Source organism: Cnephaeus nilssonii (assembly GCF_951640355.1).
Source record: "Cnephaeus nilssonii genome assembly, chromosome: 16".
NCBI lineage: Eukaryota > Metazoa > Chordata > Mammalia > Chiroptera > Vespertilionidae > Cnephaeus > Cnephaeus nilssonii.
In genome coordinates, this window is record NC_137087.1 from 50,701,890 (window position 1) to 50,718,087 (window position 16,198).

General features: G+C 37.7%; 1 protein-coding gene across 1 annotated transcript in view; it reads left to right on the plus strand.

Annotated features, from left to right (window-relative positions):
• The window catches only part of SMC3 (structural maintenance of chromosomes 3), a 31,155-nt gene extending 16,992 nt beyond the window's left edge, over window positions 1-14,163 (plus strand). Inside the window, exons 18-29 of the mRNA XM_079794009.1 lie at window positions 625-775; window positions 3,818-3,970; window positions 5,343-5,494; window positions 7,371-7,529; window positions 8,120-8,227; window positions 8,699-8,807; window positions 9,359-9,606; window positions 9,692-9,904; window positions 11,175-11,366; window positions 11,516-11,693; window positions 12,875-12,981; window positions 13,749-14,163. Coding sequence (XP_079650135.1) covers window positions 625-775; window positions 3,818-3,970; window positions 5,343-5,494; window positions 7,371-7,529; window positions 8,120-8,227; window positions 8,699-8,807; window positions 9,359-9,606; window positions 9,692-9,904; window positions 11,175-11,366; window positions 11,516-11,693; window positions 12,875-12,981; window positions 13,749-13,820 — 1,842 coding nt within the window. The 3' untranslated portion in view covers window positions 13,821-14,163. The remainder of the gene's footprint in view (window positions 1-624; window positions 776-3,817; window positions 3,971-5,342; window positions 5,495-7,370; window positions 7,530-8,119; window positions 8,228-8,698; window positions 8,808-9,358; window positions 9,607-9,691; window positions 9,905-11,174; window positions 11,367-11,515; window positions 11,694-12,874; window positions 12,982-13,748) is intronic.
• Window positions 14,164-16,198: the final 2,035 nt, after the last annotated feature.

Genomic DNA, 16,198 nt, shown 5'->3' on the forward strand with positions numbered 1-16,198 from the left:
TGAATTTTGGGGGAGGAGAAATTGAGTCACAAATGTGACCTGTGAATGAAGCAAGACACAAAAGAATGCATGTAGTGTGCTTCCCTTTACATTACCTAAACAAAACAGCTGCCACTGTTCTGTAAAGAAAGCCCTCTCCTTTTATTCTTAATTTTATCTGAAAACAATATTTTTCTGACTAAGATAGATATAAATTAAAATTAAACATTTTTGAGGAAACACTATTAGTTTACATTTGTTTTGCCTTTTTATGTGACAGATGCTATCCTGTTTCACATATATTAATTTGTCTAGTTTTAGTAACTTTATGAGAAAGATACTGTTGTTATTGCAATTGTATAAATGAAAAAACTGTTATATAGAGAAGTTAGGCAGCTTGTTTACTAAGCTCTTTATCACTGTGCTCTACTATTGAAAACCTAGATGATTAAATGGGCACTATTTCCAGGATATTTTAGCAGAATGATTTTTCTAACTTCTTCAGTATAAAAACCTATAGTTTTGAAATATAAAGGCATTTGTGTTTATTTCTATTTCATAAAGATGTAATTCATAATTCTGCTAAAATGTTTTAATTAACTGTGTTGTGATCTCTTTGTTTTCTAACAAAATATTCATTTTTAGGATGCTATTCCTATGATAAGTAAATTGAGGTACAATCCCAGATTTGACAAAGCCTTCAAACATGTGTTTGGAAAAACACTGATTTGTCGTAGCATGGAAGTTTCAACCCAGTTGGCTCGTGCTTTCACTATGGACTGCATTACCCTGGAAGGTTTGTAATGGGATTTATTTCCCATTTAAGTTTTAAGAGTATTTGAAAATTTATGTCCAATTCTTATTTTTTAAATAGTTGGTTTATTTAAATCAGAATCCAAACAGGGTCCACACTTTATATTTAGTTGATGTCTGTTAAATATAATCACTTGGTCTATAATAGAGGTTCTTAACCTTTTTTGCACCATGGATTCCTTTGGCTCTTTGATGAATGAAGCCTATGGATCCTTTTTCAATGTTTTTAAACATTGACCATAAAAAACATAAATTATATTGGCACATTGGCATGGTTATCACAACATTAAAAAAATATGACATAGTAATTCTTAAGGTATTCAAAAACAAGATTTAGCAGTGGGTCTAATCTATCTATATATATAAAAGCCTAAGCAACTGTTAAAATGGAATGACCAGTCGACCAGTTGCTATGATGTGCACTGAGCACCAGGGGCAGATGCTCAACGCAGGAGCTGCCCCCTGGCGGTCAGTGCGCTCCCACAGCCAACCTCCTGCAGTCAGCCGGTGGCATTGGCGTCCGGCGTCCGTTCCTTCCGCCTGGCCTGGCGACTGTTGCCTTCTCTCCCACCCCTGCTGGGGCCTTCAGACCCCGGGCTGGGATGGGGAACTGGGGGTGGGTGGCAGCGGATGCGGCCCCTTTCTCAGAGGGGCCGAGGGCTGGCGGCCAACCTGTGCCCTGTTCCCCCCCCTCGGCTGGCAGGCCCCGCTGATTGCCAGCCAGGCCTAGGGACCCTGCCCGTGCACAAATTCGTGCACTGGGCCTCTAGTAAATCATAATTTTGAAGCACTGCTGCATGTAAACAATATTTTGAGATTTGTGACAAGTGTTATCTGATAGAAAATATCTGTTATTTCTCTGGATAACAAAGTCACAAGTACTGATAAACTGTGGTTCTTGTCTCATTCATTATAGAAGGAATTACTAAATTTCATTTGAGATTAGCATAAAAATAAAGATACAAATTTTTTCCCACTCAAGACAAGGACCTCCTAAATTTTATCTGTGGAATCCAGGTTAAGAACCTCTTATACATAGGTTCACTTGCCTTCATTTTTTCCCCCTTTACAATATTTATGTGTTGATGAAAGAAGGTAAACCACCTTCCAGCTTTGTCTCTATATATGTAAAATTTTATGTTGTTTTGAACCATCTGAGAGTAAGTTTTACAATAATGACATTTGATCTCTAAAATTTAAAGCATGTATCTCCTAAGAACAGGACATTCTCCTTTATAACTATAATGTCATTGTTAAACCTAAGAAATTTAATCTTAACCTTATAAAATTTAAAAAGGGTCTACATTCAAATTTTCTCAATTGCCCCAAAATAAAAAAAAATTTTTTTAAATTACAGTATAGTTGACATGCAATATTATATTAGTTTTTTTTAAATTACAGTATAGTTGACATGCAATATTATATTAGTGTACAGCATAGTGATTTGACATTTATATACCTTATGAAGTGATTATCACATTCAAATCATTTTTCTGTCCAGGATGCAGGCAATGTCTTCTCTTTAGATTATTTTAATATAGAACAGTTTCTCCTGTTTCTTTCTACCCACAGAAATTGACTTTCTCAAAAAAATGTCCATTCTCTGTATTTGTCTTCTTTCTTATCATTAGATTCAGGTTAAAAATTCTTGGCATAGTGATATGTACATATAGTATCACATAATGTATCCCACTGTTGGTGATGCTAAGTTTGACCACTAGCAAAATACCTTTTCCCTTTTTAATTAATAAATTATATGTGGGATTGTCCTTTAAGAATACTAAACCTCATGTTCCCCCACAACTTTTTTAGCATCCTTTGCTGATCATTGCCTAACTCAATTAATACACTGAGGGTTTCAGAATGGTGATTCTTATATTGCTTCTGTATTTATTAGCTGTCACTGTTCTGTAAAGAAAGCCCTTTCCTTTTATTCTTATTTTTAAAGTATCACTGTGATTAATGGATTATTTTTTTATTTCATGTGTTACTACATTGTCACTTATTTTTTATTAAATTTTCCCAAATATGGCCAGTAGGAATTCCAAGCTAGTTCTATGTCCTGTTCACATGTCTCCATTTTCTAGCAGAGGTTTGGGCTCACCTAAAAGGCACATTTTTTTTTTTTTTAAATTTCTTTATTGATTAAGGTGTCACATATTTGTCCTCATCCCCACATTCCCATCCCACACCCCTCCCCATGGATGCCCCAACCCCCTGTTGAACTTAACCATTGGTTAGGCTCTTATGTATGCACACAAGACCTTTGGTTGATCTCTCCCTTCTCCCCCCACCCTCCCCTATCCTCCCTCTGAGGCCCGATAGTCCGATCGGTGCCTCCTTGTTTCTGGTTCTGTTCTTGTTCATCAGTCCATGTTGTTCATCATTTCCCCTAGATGAGCGAAATCATGTGTCACTAGAGATGTACTTATAAGAATTGAATGTGCGACGGGCAATAATAGTTATGCTGACAGGCAAAAAATCAGTCTGTAGTGAGTTTCTTTCTGGACCAACAGTTCTTTTGAGACCCAATATCAATGTCCACCAGTTCCTTATGAGTACATGTCGGCACTGACCCCTCAGCTCTGGATGGTGGACAAATGGTGATAATGCAGGTCCGACTCCCTCTGGTTTGGTCTCGGCCGGACCCAGCGGGGGCACGGCTTCACCCGGACCCGGGACCCAGGCTCACCCGGATCCAGGGGCCCGCGGCCTCGCCCGGACCCGGGGCCCAGGCTCGCCCGGATCCAGGGGCCCGCGGCCTCGCCCGGACCCGGGGCCCAGGCTCGCCCGGATCCAGGGGCCTGCGGCCTCGCCCGGACCCGGGGCCCAGGCTCACCCGGATAAGGCACATTTTTTTAAACACATATTTTAATATTGGAAAGCAAATTTTTTTCAGAGTAGCTTAAATTCTTTTTAATTCTCATTAAATAGATAAAACCTTTAGTTGTTTGATTGTAAGTAAGTATATCATTGAGTAAAGTTGTTATAAAGAATTACTACCTTTCTTATGTTTTATTTATAGGTGACCAAGTTAGTCATCGGGGTGCTCTAACTGGAGGTTATTATGACACAAGGAAATCTAGACTTGAATTACAAAAAGATGTTCGAAAAGCAGAAGAAGAACTAGGTGAGCTTGAAGCAAAGCTCAATGAAAACCTGCGCAGAAATATTGAAAATATCTTTTTGTGCTACTGTGGAGAAAGAACTGCATTTTGGTTAGAATATATAATCTTTTGCATGTTAGGTGTGTCTTCTCATATACAGTGGGAAAAAATTCCATGTGTTTTACTTTGACTTTTATTTAAGTACAGAAGCTTATATTTGGCTAACTTCTGAAGGCAGAAAAAACTATTTTAGCATTGATCCTTTACTTTGTTGATAAATAGCTAGTAGTGAGTCTGCTTCTGTGCGAAAAGAACTCAAGAAACACTAAAATTTAAGGTTATAAGGTAACTGAGGAGGAGTAGTTAGAAAATTGTAGAAGGAAAACCAGGATAGTGTTTCATGGAAGAAAGGGGAGAGGGGTAATCAGAAATGCTACATTCTTCATAGAAATTAAATATATAAGGGTTGAAAATGTCCATTAGATTTTATTATCTCGCGGTCATTTGGCTGAGATTTAGTAGGGTGGAGGAAATGGCTGTCAAAATCCATAAAAATGGTGTGCCATTACGCGTGGCTAGTTCAGCCCTTGTTTCACTGTCCTCAGCTTTAATAAAGGTACTCTCAAAATCACACATACATAAAAAAGCTTACAAATGAAATAGTTGTGCCTGTTCATTTTCTTAAAACAGCCATGGTTTAAGGCAAAAGTGCTTTATGTTACTTCACATTATGTCACACGATACTAAAAATACAGATACTCGAGCAGCAAAAATAATCATTTTTACTGCTTCATTAAAATATTCTTAATTGAAACTGGCATTTTTTAAAAATAGGAGTTTATAGCTTCTGTGCCATCAGTGAAAGCAATAGCACTGAGAAAAAGGTAAATATCCTAGTTTTGACTTTGCAGAGGTCTACATAGCATACTTTGAGAACTGTCTAAATTTGGCAACTTTTTACCACTAAGAAAGCATGGTGAAATACTAGGAAAAAGAAAATTGACACCAACTACCTTTCCATATTTGATAATCCAGTGAGGTAGAATTATTCTTCCACATTGGGCAAGGCCTCTTCATACATACATAGCTTCCATATATAATTGATGCTTTAAGCATAATAGACTACACAATAAGTATTTGTTTAATGAAAAGATGTTAAAAAATACTGTTATATTTCATTTAGCTGCTTCTAGGGTTTTCCAAGAATATTGATTGGTTGATTGGTATAGCTATTAGTAAAATAACATGTTATTTTGAAAGAGAAATGGTGGGGTGAACACCATTTAATTCAACATTCTTATGGTCCATAAATTTGAGGAAACAACTTTTATTTAAGGGTAAAGAAGAGGAAGGGCATACAAAATGTGTTTATAAGAATTGAAAAGAGTTTAGAACATAAGATGTATTTACAAGTTGGAGAGAATTTTCCTTAGCCTTGCATATGGATTAATAATGAAATTGACCAGTTGATGAACCAAATGCAGCAGATAGAGACCCAGCAACGGAAATTTAAAGCATCTCGAGATAGCATATTATCAGAAATGAAGATGCTAAAAGAGAAGAGGCAGCAGTCAGAAAAAACTTTTATGCCAAAGGTTCGTAAGTATGCCTTTTATTATAAACTAGTGGCCTGGTGCACGAAATTTGTGCACATTAAAAGGGGATTAATTAGAGGAAATATTTTAATATTGCTATTTGCCCTTTCTCTATAATAGAAGTGACAGAGATGAAAGAAAATTAGTAAAATGTATATGAAAATCTTCCACTTGTCAGAGTCTGGGTGCGCCCCGGGACCCAGAGTCAAGTCCCCGCCCACCCATGGCGCCTCAAAATTGTGCGAGACCCAGACCCAGCTGGCCCCATCCCTGTTGGGCGAGATCCAGACCAGGCTGTCCCCACCCTTGTCAAGCCCCTCTGGGCGGGGGGCGCAGCCTCAGGGCCCCCATTAAGCCCCGCAGGGTGGGGTGTGCAGCCTCAGGTCCCCCGGCCAGGCGCTGGGGCGGGGGGTCGCGGCCTGAGGTCCCCCGGCCCAGCACCAGGGCAGGGGGTGCACCTTAAGGTCCCCCATCAAGCCCTGCCAGGTGGGGGGGCGCAGCCTGAGGTCACCTGTCAATCCCTGCTGGGCGGGGGGCATGGCCTCAGGTCCCCTGGCCTGGCGCCGAAGTGGGGGGCACAGCATGAGGCCCCCTGGCCCAGAGCCGGAGCAGGGGGCACGACTTGAGGTCCCCTGTCAAGCCCCGCCGGGTAGGGGACGCGGCCTGAGATCCCCCGTCAAGCCCTGCTGGGTGGGCGGCGCAGCCTCAGGGCCCCCGTCAAGCCTCGCCTGGTGGGGGGTGCAGCCTCAGGTCCCCCGTCAAGCCCCACCAGGTGGGCGGCACAGCCTCAGGGACCCCGTCAAGCCCTGCTGGGTGTGGGGGGGGCGCAGCCTTAGGTCCCCCGGCGCCAGGGTTGGGGGGGCACGGCCTCAGGTCCCCTGGCCCAGCGCCGGGGCAGGGGGTGTGGCCTCAGTTCCCCTGGCCCGGTGCCAGGGCAGAGGGTGTGGCCTGAGGTCCCCTGGCCCAGCGCTGGGGCGGGGGGCGCGACCTAACGTCCCCTGTCAAGCCCCACCGGGTGGGGGGTGCAGCCTCACGTCCCTGCTGATGGCTCGTTAAGGCTCTTACGGCAACTCGGCCTCTGCTGTGGGTGCAGCCATCTTGTTTTACAGAAACCCTTCCTCCTCTGCTGTGGGCGCTGCCATCTTTGTGACGGTGTGATGGTCAATTTGCATATTTCATCTTTATTAGATAGGATGTTTTAATTAATAGAATTGGGTGAACCATGTTAAATAGGTTATCCACACTTATACCCAAGGGTACCTAAAGTGTCTCTTCCTAGCCCACATTCAGATTTTCCAAATTCTTTCAACAAATAGGCATTTTGAACTATGGCATAATAGTACTGTCTGGTAGTAATGAATTTGTAATTTAATCATTTTTGACTGTAAAATACTATTTATGGAGTTATTTGAATATTTGATTGCATTTTGTTCAGAGTTTTAAAATGAGTAGAAAGCAAATTGTAACTGCTGTTACAGTGAAAATATATATTGGTCTTATAAACGTGAAGCTGTTTGAGAAAACTAATTTGGTACATCAGTACTAATACAATTTTTTTTTTTCTAAAAATTACCCGCAATTATTCTACCCCAATACATTCTAGCAACTATTTTTGGTTCTTATGAGTATATGTGAAGATTTTTATATAGTTTGATCATAGGATATGGTATTTCACACAGCCCCATAGTATTGCATCATGAATATTATTGCTACATAGTTCTAATTATCAAATGTAATGGATACCTAATAGTTAATTTGAGTTGATATGATTCTTAGCTCACTTTAATATCAAATGTAGATGGTTAACAATTTTTTACTATTATAAGTGATACAGTAACTAATACCTTTATTAATACATGAGTTATCTGTCTTATAGCAACGTAGCTTACAAAGTTTGGAGGCAAGTTTGCATGCTATGGAGTCCACGAGAGAATCATTAAAAGCAGAGCTGGGAACTGATTTGCTTTCTCAACTTAGTCTGGAAGATCAGAAGAGAGTAGATGCACTGAATGATGAAATTCGTCAACTTCAGCAGGCAAGTACAATTGACAGGAAAAATAATTGTTGATAACTGGTTATTGTGGAAAGTATCTTTCTTGCTAATAAAGAAATGTGAAAGATTATTGAGAAAATGTAAAAATGACACTTGGACTTATCCATAAGAGTAAATAAAAAAAGATTTTAATAAGTTTTCCTAAACCATTCTGTATATGTTAGGATTATACAAGAAATCTTCATTTTATTCTATCTTATTTAGTGCATATTTATCACTAGTAAGGTTTGACTTGTTAGCTTTGCCATATTTATTAATATGACCATCTTTACATATTCAATATTATTTGAATTAAACATTTTAATAACATTTTATTATTGAAACAGATTTAAATAATATTAAGCCCAAAAAATTAAAAGCAGGAAAAGAAAAACATTTTTGGTAGTATGCTTATAAAAAGAACCAGGCACAAAAACTTAGCATTTTGAAGATAGAAAATATAGTCTTTGGAATGGTATAAAACTCCATAATGCTTATTTGAACACAAGTAATAGGGATGACAGCAAATTAACAGCATTCCTGTATGTGAAATGTACATGCCTATGTAGACAAATACTTTTCTTTTCTTTTAGGAAAACAGACAGTTGCTGAATGAAAGAATTAAATTAGAAGGTATTATTACTCGAGTAGAGACTTATCTCAATGAGAATTTGAGAAAACGCTTGGACCAAGTAGAACAGGTATGTTCTTTTTCGGGAGTTCCTTGACGACCATAACCATTTGAAGGTACATATAAGAGTCTCTGTTTGAGAGCATGGACTTTGGGGACCAAAAGACTAGCAGTGTGATCACCTGCCTAGCATTGCCACCTGGTGTATGATCTTAGATAAATCATTTAATACTTCTAAGCTTCAGTTTCAGGACTAATACTGTTTTGTATTTGTATCCTGGCACAATCTAGGTACTCAGTAAAAGTTATTAATATTTTATAAGTAGAAGGTAGATGTGGAGAAATTTTTTAGTAATTATATCATTACTTTTTCCCCCTGTAATGGTACTTTAAGTATTTGCAATTGTATGAAGTATATTTTTTTGTTTTCTGAATGTTTATTCAAACATAACAGCTATAGAAACTGTTGCTAATCATAACATTTTGAAACTAACATTAATATTTTGTGGATGAATGCTCATAAGTTCCTTTTGTGTTGCAGGAACTGAATGAACTGAGAGAGACAGAAGGGGGTACTGTTCTCACTGCTACAACCTCAGAACTTGAAGCCATCAATAAAAGAGTAAAAGACACTATGGCACGATCAGAAGGTAAATTATTGTTTAGTAAATTTTTTTAGATATTTAGTTAAATTTAGCTTTTTTGTTTTATAACATTGTTTACTACAAAATGAAATATTCAAAAAGGCAAAATTATCTAGTAATGATTTTTTGTTTTCCGTTATCATAAACAATCTATAGTGAACAGAGTTAGGGTGTTGATTATAGATAGTAATCTTTGTTTTATTGAAATATTTGTGACAATTTTGAGATTGTAAATTATTAATTTTGAGAAAAGTATGAAATAACTGAATCAATTTTCTTACCGCCTACTTACTGAGTAGAAAATTCTTTTTTAGTTTTTTCTAAAGGTAAACATTAAATAATAATAAAAACTATACTCATGATTCTTATATAAACTTCTAATTTATCCTGAATTAAATGTTTTATGAATTTTTCACAGTAAAATTTAAACAAACATGAAAAAGCCTATTTATTTGGATAGATTTGACCATTAAAATAAAACCTTTGGTCAAATAACATTCTGTCTGTAAAATAGGTATTACGATCTAATTTGTTTCCCCCCCCACTCCCCACTTCAGATTTGGACAATTCCATTGATAAAACAGAAGCTGGAATTAAGGAACTTCAGAAGAGTATGGAGCGCTGGAAAAATATGGAAAAAGAACACATGGATGCTATAAACCATGACACTAAGGAACTAGAAAAGATGACAAATCGACAAGGCATGCTACTGAAGAAGAAAGAAGAATGTATGAAGAAAATTCGAGAACTTGGATCACTTCCCCAGGAAGCATTTGAAAAATACCAAACACTGAGTCTCAAACAGGTAAATCTTGTTGGTTTTAAATTTGAAATCTCATTGCAAATTTTTCTGTATATGAATTTACGTATACATTTTTTCCTCCTTGTAGTTGTTTCGAAAACTTGAACAGTGCAACACAGAATTGAAGAAGTACAGTCATGTTAACAAAAAAGCTTTAGACCAGTTTGTAAATTTCTCTGAGCAAAAAGAAAAATTAATAAAGCGACAAGAAGAATTGGATAGGGGTTACAAATCAATCATGGAATTGATGAATGTACTCGAACTTCGAAAATATGAAGCTATTCAGTTAACTTTCAAACAGGTATGTTTCTTTCCTTTTTTTTTCCCCAGAGAGAGGGGACAGGGAGGGGAGAGACAGAGAGAGAAACATGTATGTGAGAGAGACACATTGATTGCCTTCCCCATGCACCCTGACTGGGGCTGGGAATGGAGCCTGCAACCGAGGTATTGTGCCCTTGACTAGAATCCAACCCGAGACCCTTCAGTCCAAGGGCTGACCGCTCTATCCACTGAGTCAAGCCGGCTAGAGTCGTATGTTTCTTTTAGTAATAAATAAACACACATGACAAAAGCTTCAGCTATCATTCAGTTTATTTTTCAGTTTGTAAGGATTTTTTCCCACTGATAGTTGGATCTAATACATGTGAATAAATTCAGCACATAAGTTGCTAACATAGTAACTAGAATGTTTTACACATAGTTTTTTTTTTTTAAGATTATTTAAAAAAATATTTTCATTGTATTTTTTTAGAGAGAGAGGAGGGAAGAGAGAGAAACATTAATATGAGAATGAAACATCTCTCAGTTGCCTCCTGCACACCTCTCACCTGGGAATGAGCCCACAATCCGGGCACATACCCTAACCGAGAATTAAACTGGCAACCTTTTGGTGCACAGGATGACAACCAGCCAAATGAGCCACACCACTGGCCAGGGCTACACAGTTCTTAAAAGGATCACATCTGTTATTGTTCTTAAAAAAAAAAAAATACTTCTGGCCCTTGCTGGGTAGCATAGAGCATTGTTCCTACTCACCAAGGTTTTGGGTTCATCCCCAGTTAGGGGATGTACAAGAATCAAACAATGAATGCATAAATAAGTGGAACAACAAATCTCTCTCTCTCTCTCTCTCTCTCTCTCTCTCTCTCTCTCTCTCTCCCTCTCCCCTTCTCCCTCCCTCTAAAAAAAAGTCAATTAGCCGAGGCCGGTTTGGCTCAGTGGATGGAGCGTCAGTCTGCGGACTGGAGGGTCCCAGGTTCGATTCCGGTTGGGGGCATATGCCTTGGTTGCGGGCACATCCCCAGTGGGAGGTGTGCAGGAGGCAGCTGATTGATGTTTCTCCCTCATCGATGTTTCTGGCTCTCTATCCCTCTCCCTTCCTCTCTGCGGAAAATCAATGAAATATATTTAAAAAAAAAGTCACTTAAAAAAATGCATACTAAAAAAATACTTCTGATTGCTTTTACATACTTGTCTTGTTTTAAGCAGTAAGATGTATAGTTCCACATAAGCAAAATTTATATTTGAATTGACACCCAACCTTATATATCTATCTGTTTGTTTATTTTAAGGTATCCAAGAACTTCAGTGAAGTATTTCAGAAGCTGGTACCTGGTGGCAAAGCTACTTTGGTGATGAAGAAAGGAGATGTTGAGGGCAGCCAGTCTCAGGATGAAGGAGAAGGGAGTGGTGAAAGTGAGAGGGGTTCTGGGTCACAAAGTAGTGTCCCATCAGTTGACCAGTTCACTGGAGTTGGAATCAGGGTAAATGCTTTTACATCCAGTTTTCCTCAGTAATTATCATAGTTGTAATTTGTAAATATTTTGCAAATCTAAATAGATGTATTCAATTTAATTTAAAGAGATGATTGTGATTCAACCCCTTTCGGATATTGACGCAAATGTTTTCTTAGGTGTCATTTACAGGAAAACAAGGTGAAATGAGAGAAATGCAACAGCTTTCAGGTGGACAGAAATCCTTGGTAGCTCTTGCTCTCATTTTTGCCATTCAGAAATGTGACCCAGCTCCTTTTTACTTGTTTGATGAGATTGACCAGGCTCTGGATGCTCAGCACAGAAAGGCTGTGTCAGGTACAGTTTTGGTTTTACACTTAGCAATAAGAACATGCTCTAAAATGATTTATAGTGATTTTATAGTGATTTCTTGTTGCTTGAGAGATTTGGGGTTACTAGATAGGATATGTATCCTATATAATAAAGAGCTAATATGCTAATTAGACCGAACAGCAGAATGACTTCCAGATGACCCTTCCAGATTAAGCTGAGGCTTCAAGGGCCAAGCCCCTTGCACGAATTTCGTGCATCGGCCCTCTAGTTAGTAAATAAAATTTATCTTTTAATAGGTTTTTAAAATTTACATTAGACTTCTTTGCAAAGTTCTGTGAGAAAGATGTAATTTTTTGAATCAATTGAAAATCCTACTGCCCTGGCCAGTGTGGCTGTTTGTTGGAGCATTGTCCCGTACACCAAAAGGTTTTGGGTTTGGTTCCCAGTCAGGGCACATACCTAGGTTGCTGTTCAACGCCCAGTCTGAGGGTGCATGCAGGAGGCAACCAGTCAATTTCTTTCTCTCTCCCTCTCTCCCTTCTCTCCAAAAATCAATTAAAAAAAAGAAAATTGTACTTGAGTTAAACTTTTTAATGTAGAAGTTGCTCATTTTAAAACTTGTATTTCAATGTTTGAGTAGTTTCTGTCATAAACATTGTTGATTATGTGGTTAAAGAATCTGTATTTGATCTTTAGTAAGTTCAGAAGATCTTGGGGAAGCCCTGGCAGGCTAGCTCAGTTGGTTAGAAGCTCATGTGCCAGGGTTATGGGCTTGATTCCTGGTCAGAGCACATACAAGAGATAACTAGTGAGTGCATGAATGAGGGGAACAACACAGTGATTTTTCTCTCTGCTTGCTCACTAAAAAAATAAAAAAAAAAAAAATCAATAAATTAAAATAAAAACACCAGTAAGGTCAATTAAAAAATATATATATCTTTGGGGGTGGTAGCAGGGGAAAGGCGTTTTGCTCTCATTATTTCTAATGCTGTATTAGAAGTTACTGCTTCTTTATATTCTGGAACTAAGATATTGGGGTTAAAGATTTATTTCTAATTTAAGAAATTAAGGTGGTAATTTTTGTAGGTATATGCATAAAAATAGTCACAGGCTGTTTTGAATATTAAGAGTAAAGATAGTTGCATTTTAAATTTTAAGATTACTGAGAAAAGGGTCTTGTTAAATTACTTTTTTTTTTTTTACAGATATGATTATGGAACTTGCTGTACATGCTCAATTTATTACAACTACTTTTAGGCCTGAACTGCTTGAGTCAGCTGACAAATTCTATGGTGTAAAATTCAGAAACAAGGTAACTTTTTTACATGAAGTTTAAGTTTATGTAGTATTTAATCCATTATATTGAATTCTTATTTGTGTTACTTCAGTCATGAAAGAAAACTTAGAAAGTTGTTGCTCATCTGATGATGTCTTTGTAAAGAAAAAACTTTACTTAAAGTACACAGGAGATTTAGCAGTTTTTTTGTGGTATTCACTGCACTTATTTTTTTTCCATTGGCATTAAGAGACAGTATCTTCCTATCTAGTCATTCGTTGCTTCTTAATGAAGTCTTTAACAGTTAAGTACATTGATTTATATTTGGCTGGACCGTTTTTCTTGGTGTTTTAATAAGCCTTAATGTTCTCTGAAACAGCAAAATAATACATAGGCATAAGTTCTTGTCCATATCTTCAGAGCATTAAAAGGCAGAATGTTTTTAAACTCACACATTGAACAAACCATCTATATAATAATCTATATAATAAAAGCCTAATATGCAAATTGTCCCCTCGACTCGGAGTTCGACTAGGGGGCAGGGCCGGCTGGCCAATTGCAGGAAGGGAGGCCCCGGCTGGTAGCCGGCAGTTGCTAGGGATCCTACCTATGCACGAATTTCGTGCACTGGGCCTCTAGTTATAAATAAAGGTTTTATCAGTCCATGTTTTAGAATCATTTGACTTGATATGTAAAATTTACAGGTAATAGGCTGTATATTTTAACTATTACCCTGTACAGTGGGAACACTGATATATTTCTTTAAGATTTAACAGATTTTATTTTTGGCATTTATTCTTCAGGTCAGTCATATTGATGTGATCACAGCAGAGATGGCCAAAGACTTTGTAGAAGATGATACCACTCATGGTTAATTGGAAACTGTTGCCCACTGGTTTGGAAGATATGTATAATATTATGATTCTCATCCCCAGGAACTGTAAATTAAACTTAAATATCTGGTCATTAATAATAGTTTTCAAATTTAGAGTACACACAGTCCTTTTATATTTCAGTCATTGTATTTTATAAGATACTCTGTAATGTTACATTTCTATGTATAGTTTAAGAATTTTATTTCCCACACAACTTTTTGTAAAGTGTCCTGTTACTGTTTTAAATCTTTGAAACATGCTAAATATCTTTTCCTAATTATTTTATCAATTATATTGCCTCTTTTTTTATAGCTTCAATTAAATAATTGGTTTTGTGACTTAATTTTGTTTTTAAATTTTGTGTTTTATATGGCTTTTCATTTATAGTTGTACAATTAGAGACAAATTTTTCTTAAATATCTATGTTTTATTTTGCCTAAGAAAAGGTCTGCCTTCACTTAAAAGAAGATTTTTAAAATAGTTTCATATTCTGTTGAATTATATCAGTGGTTCCTAACCTAGGCTGCATGCTTAAACCCATGGAGGAAGCTTTTAAAAATGTAACACTGTGGGAGTCTGTCCCTATACCAGTTGGATCAAAATCCGAAAGGGATGGTGTCCTGGTCACTTCAATTCTGAATTCCCCCAGGTGATCTGACTCTCAGTGAGGGTTAGAACCCCTGCTTTATTTTTTCTTTTTATTATTATTTTTTGTTAATCCTCACCCGAGGATATTTTTCCATTGATTTTTAGAGAAAGTGGAAGAGAGAGGGAAAGACAGAAAGAAACATTGATGTGAGAGAAACACATCGATGGTTGCCTCCTGCACAAGGCCCGACCAGAGCCCAGGCTGGGGAGGAGCCTGCAATCAAGGTACGGGCCCTTGACCGGAACCAAACCCGGTGCTCTTTGGTCTGCAGGCCAACACTCTATCCACTGAGCCAAACCGGCTAGGACAGAACCCCTGCTTTAAACTCATAACAGTCCTTTAAAAATTATTTTTAATTTAAGATGGCAATCTATTTAATAGGACTTGGGAACGTGGTTTTAAGAGTAACGTTTATACAGCTTTTTGCAACTTAAAAAAAAATAAAATATGGCCCAGTTGGCGTGGCTCAGTGGTTGAGTGTCGACCTATGAACGAGGAAGTCACAGTTCGATTCCCTGTCAGGGCACATGCCCAGGTTTCGGGCTCAATACCCAGTGTGGGGTGTGCAGGAGGCAGCCAGTCAATGATTTTCTCAATCATTGATGTTTCTATCTCCCTCTCCCTTCCTCTCTGAAATCAATAAAAATATATTTAAAAAATAAATAAAATACGGGGTGATTAGCAAAAATGGGTTAAGCATTTTGTCAAAATAAGTGAAGTACTAATTTTAAAGAAAATAATGCAATTTAGAGAAACATGACTAGTGGTATAATAGTCATATAATATAAATATAGAAAAGTTATAAGATGAATTTTGGAGGATTTCTTTTTTTTCTAAGTATTTAAGCAATAGCAACCCTGACTTCAAAAACATTTAGTTCATTCTTAAATGGAGTTTCTTTCATAACAACTCTCAGGGTAGAGGACTAGCACTTTTGTTCAGTTCCCACAAAGAGAGAGAGAATGCATTGCTGAGGAAAAGCAAACATTAAGATTTCTGTCACCCAGCAAATGGTCACCTTACCCTGGGAGCGGCATCATGCTGCCGGGACACTTGCCAGAGAGGAGCAGAAAATGTTCACTGTCAAGGGATTTTTATAGTAGCAATGGCATTCTTTCTCTTTCTTCACCTTTACTCGGGCATAGCCCCTTATCCTGGAACATGAATAAGTAATCTGAGTTTGCATATTCAACAGGGGCAGAGCAAATGGGAAACAGATGCACACTGATGCAGTTAAAACTGGCAGCAACGTGTTCACCTACTACCAAGAAACTAGGACTGTCTTTCCTTCTTTACTTGAAGATTTCTTTTGAAATTGTATGTCATTAGGTAGAAATTACCCTCTGCTTTTCTGTGAAGATGAAGCAATAGTGATACCCTTGTTCTGTAGGTTTCATACTTTTGGGAGAAGCAGTAGCTCTTTTCCTCTGTGAAAAATGACAGAATCTATTTCAATGGTCTGTTGCTTAGAGGTGTGGTGTGGCCTTTCTTTTGGCCTCATTAAGTAATTCTTGATAAAGTGGGTTGATTCAGATACCTCTCTAGAAGGAATCTTTGTTTGGCAGGAACTCAGATTTTGTAAGGCATTTCCTCTTCTTAAATAAAGCTTTTTTGGTCAACATGCTGTAAGCTAAAAGTACCAGGCCCTTACACATAGGATCCAGAGATACAAGATTTTTTTTTTTAGTTTAAGACTTTTATTTGATAGTTAAGGAAATTTGCCCAGGTA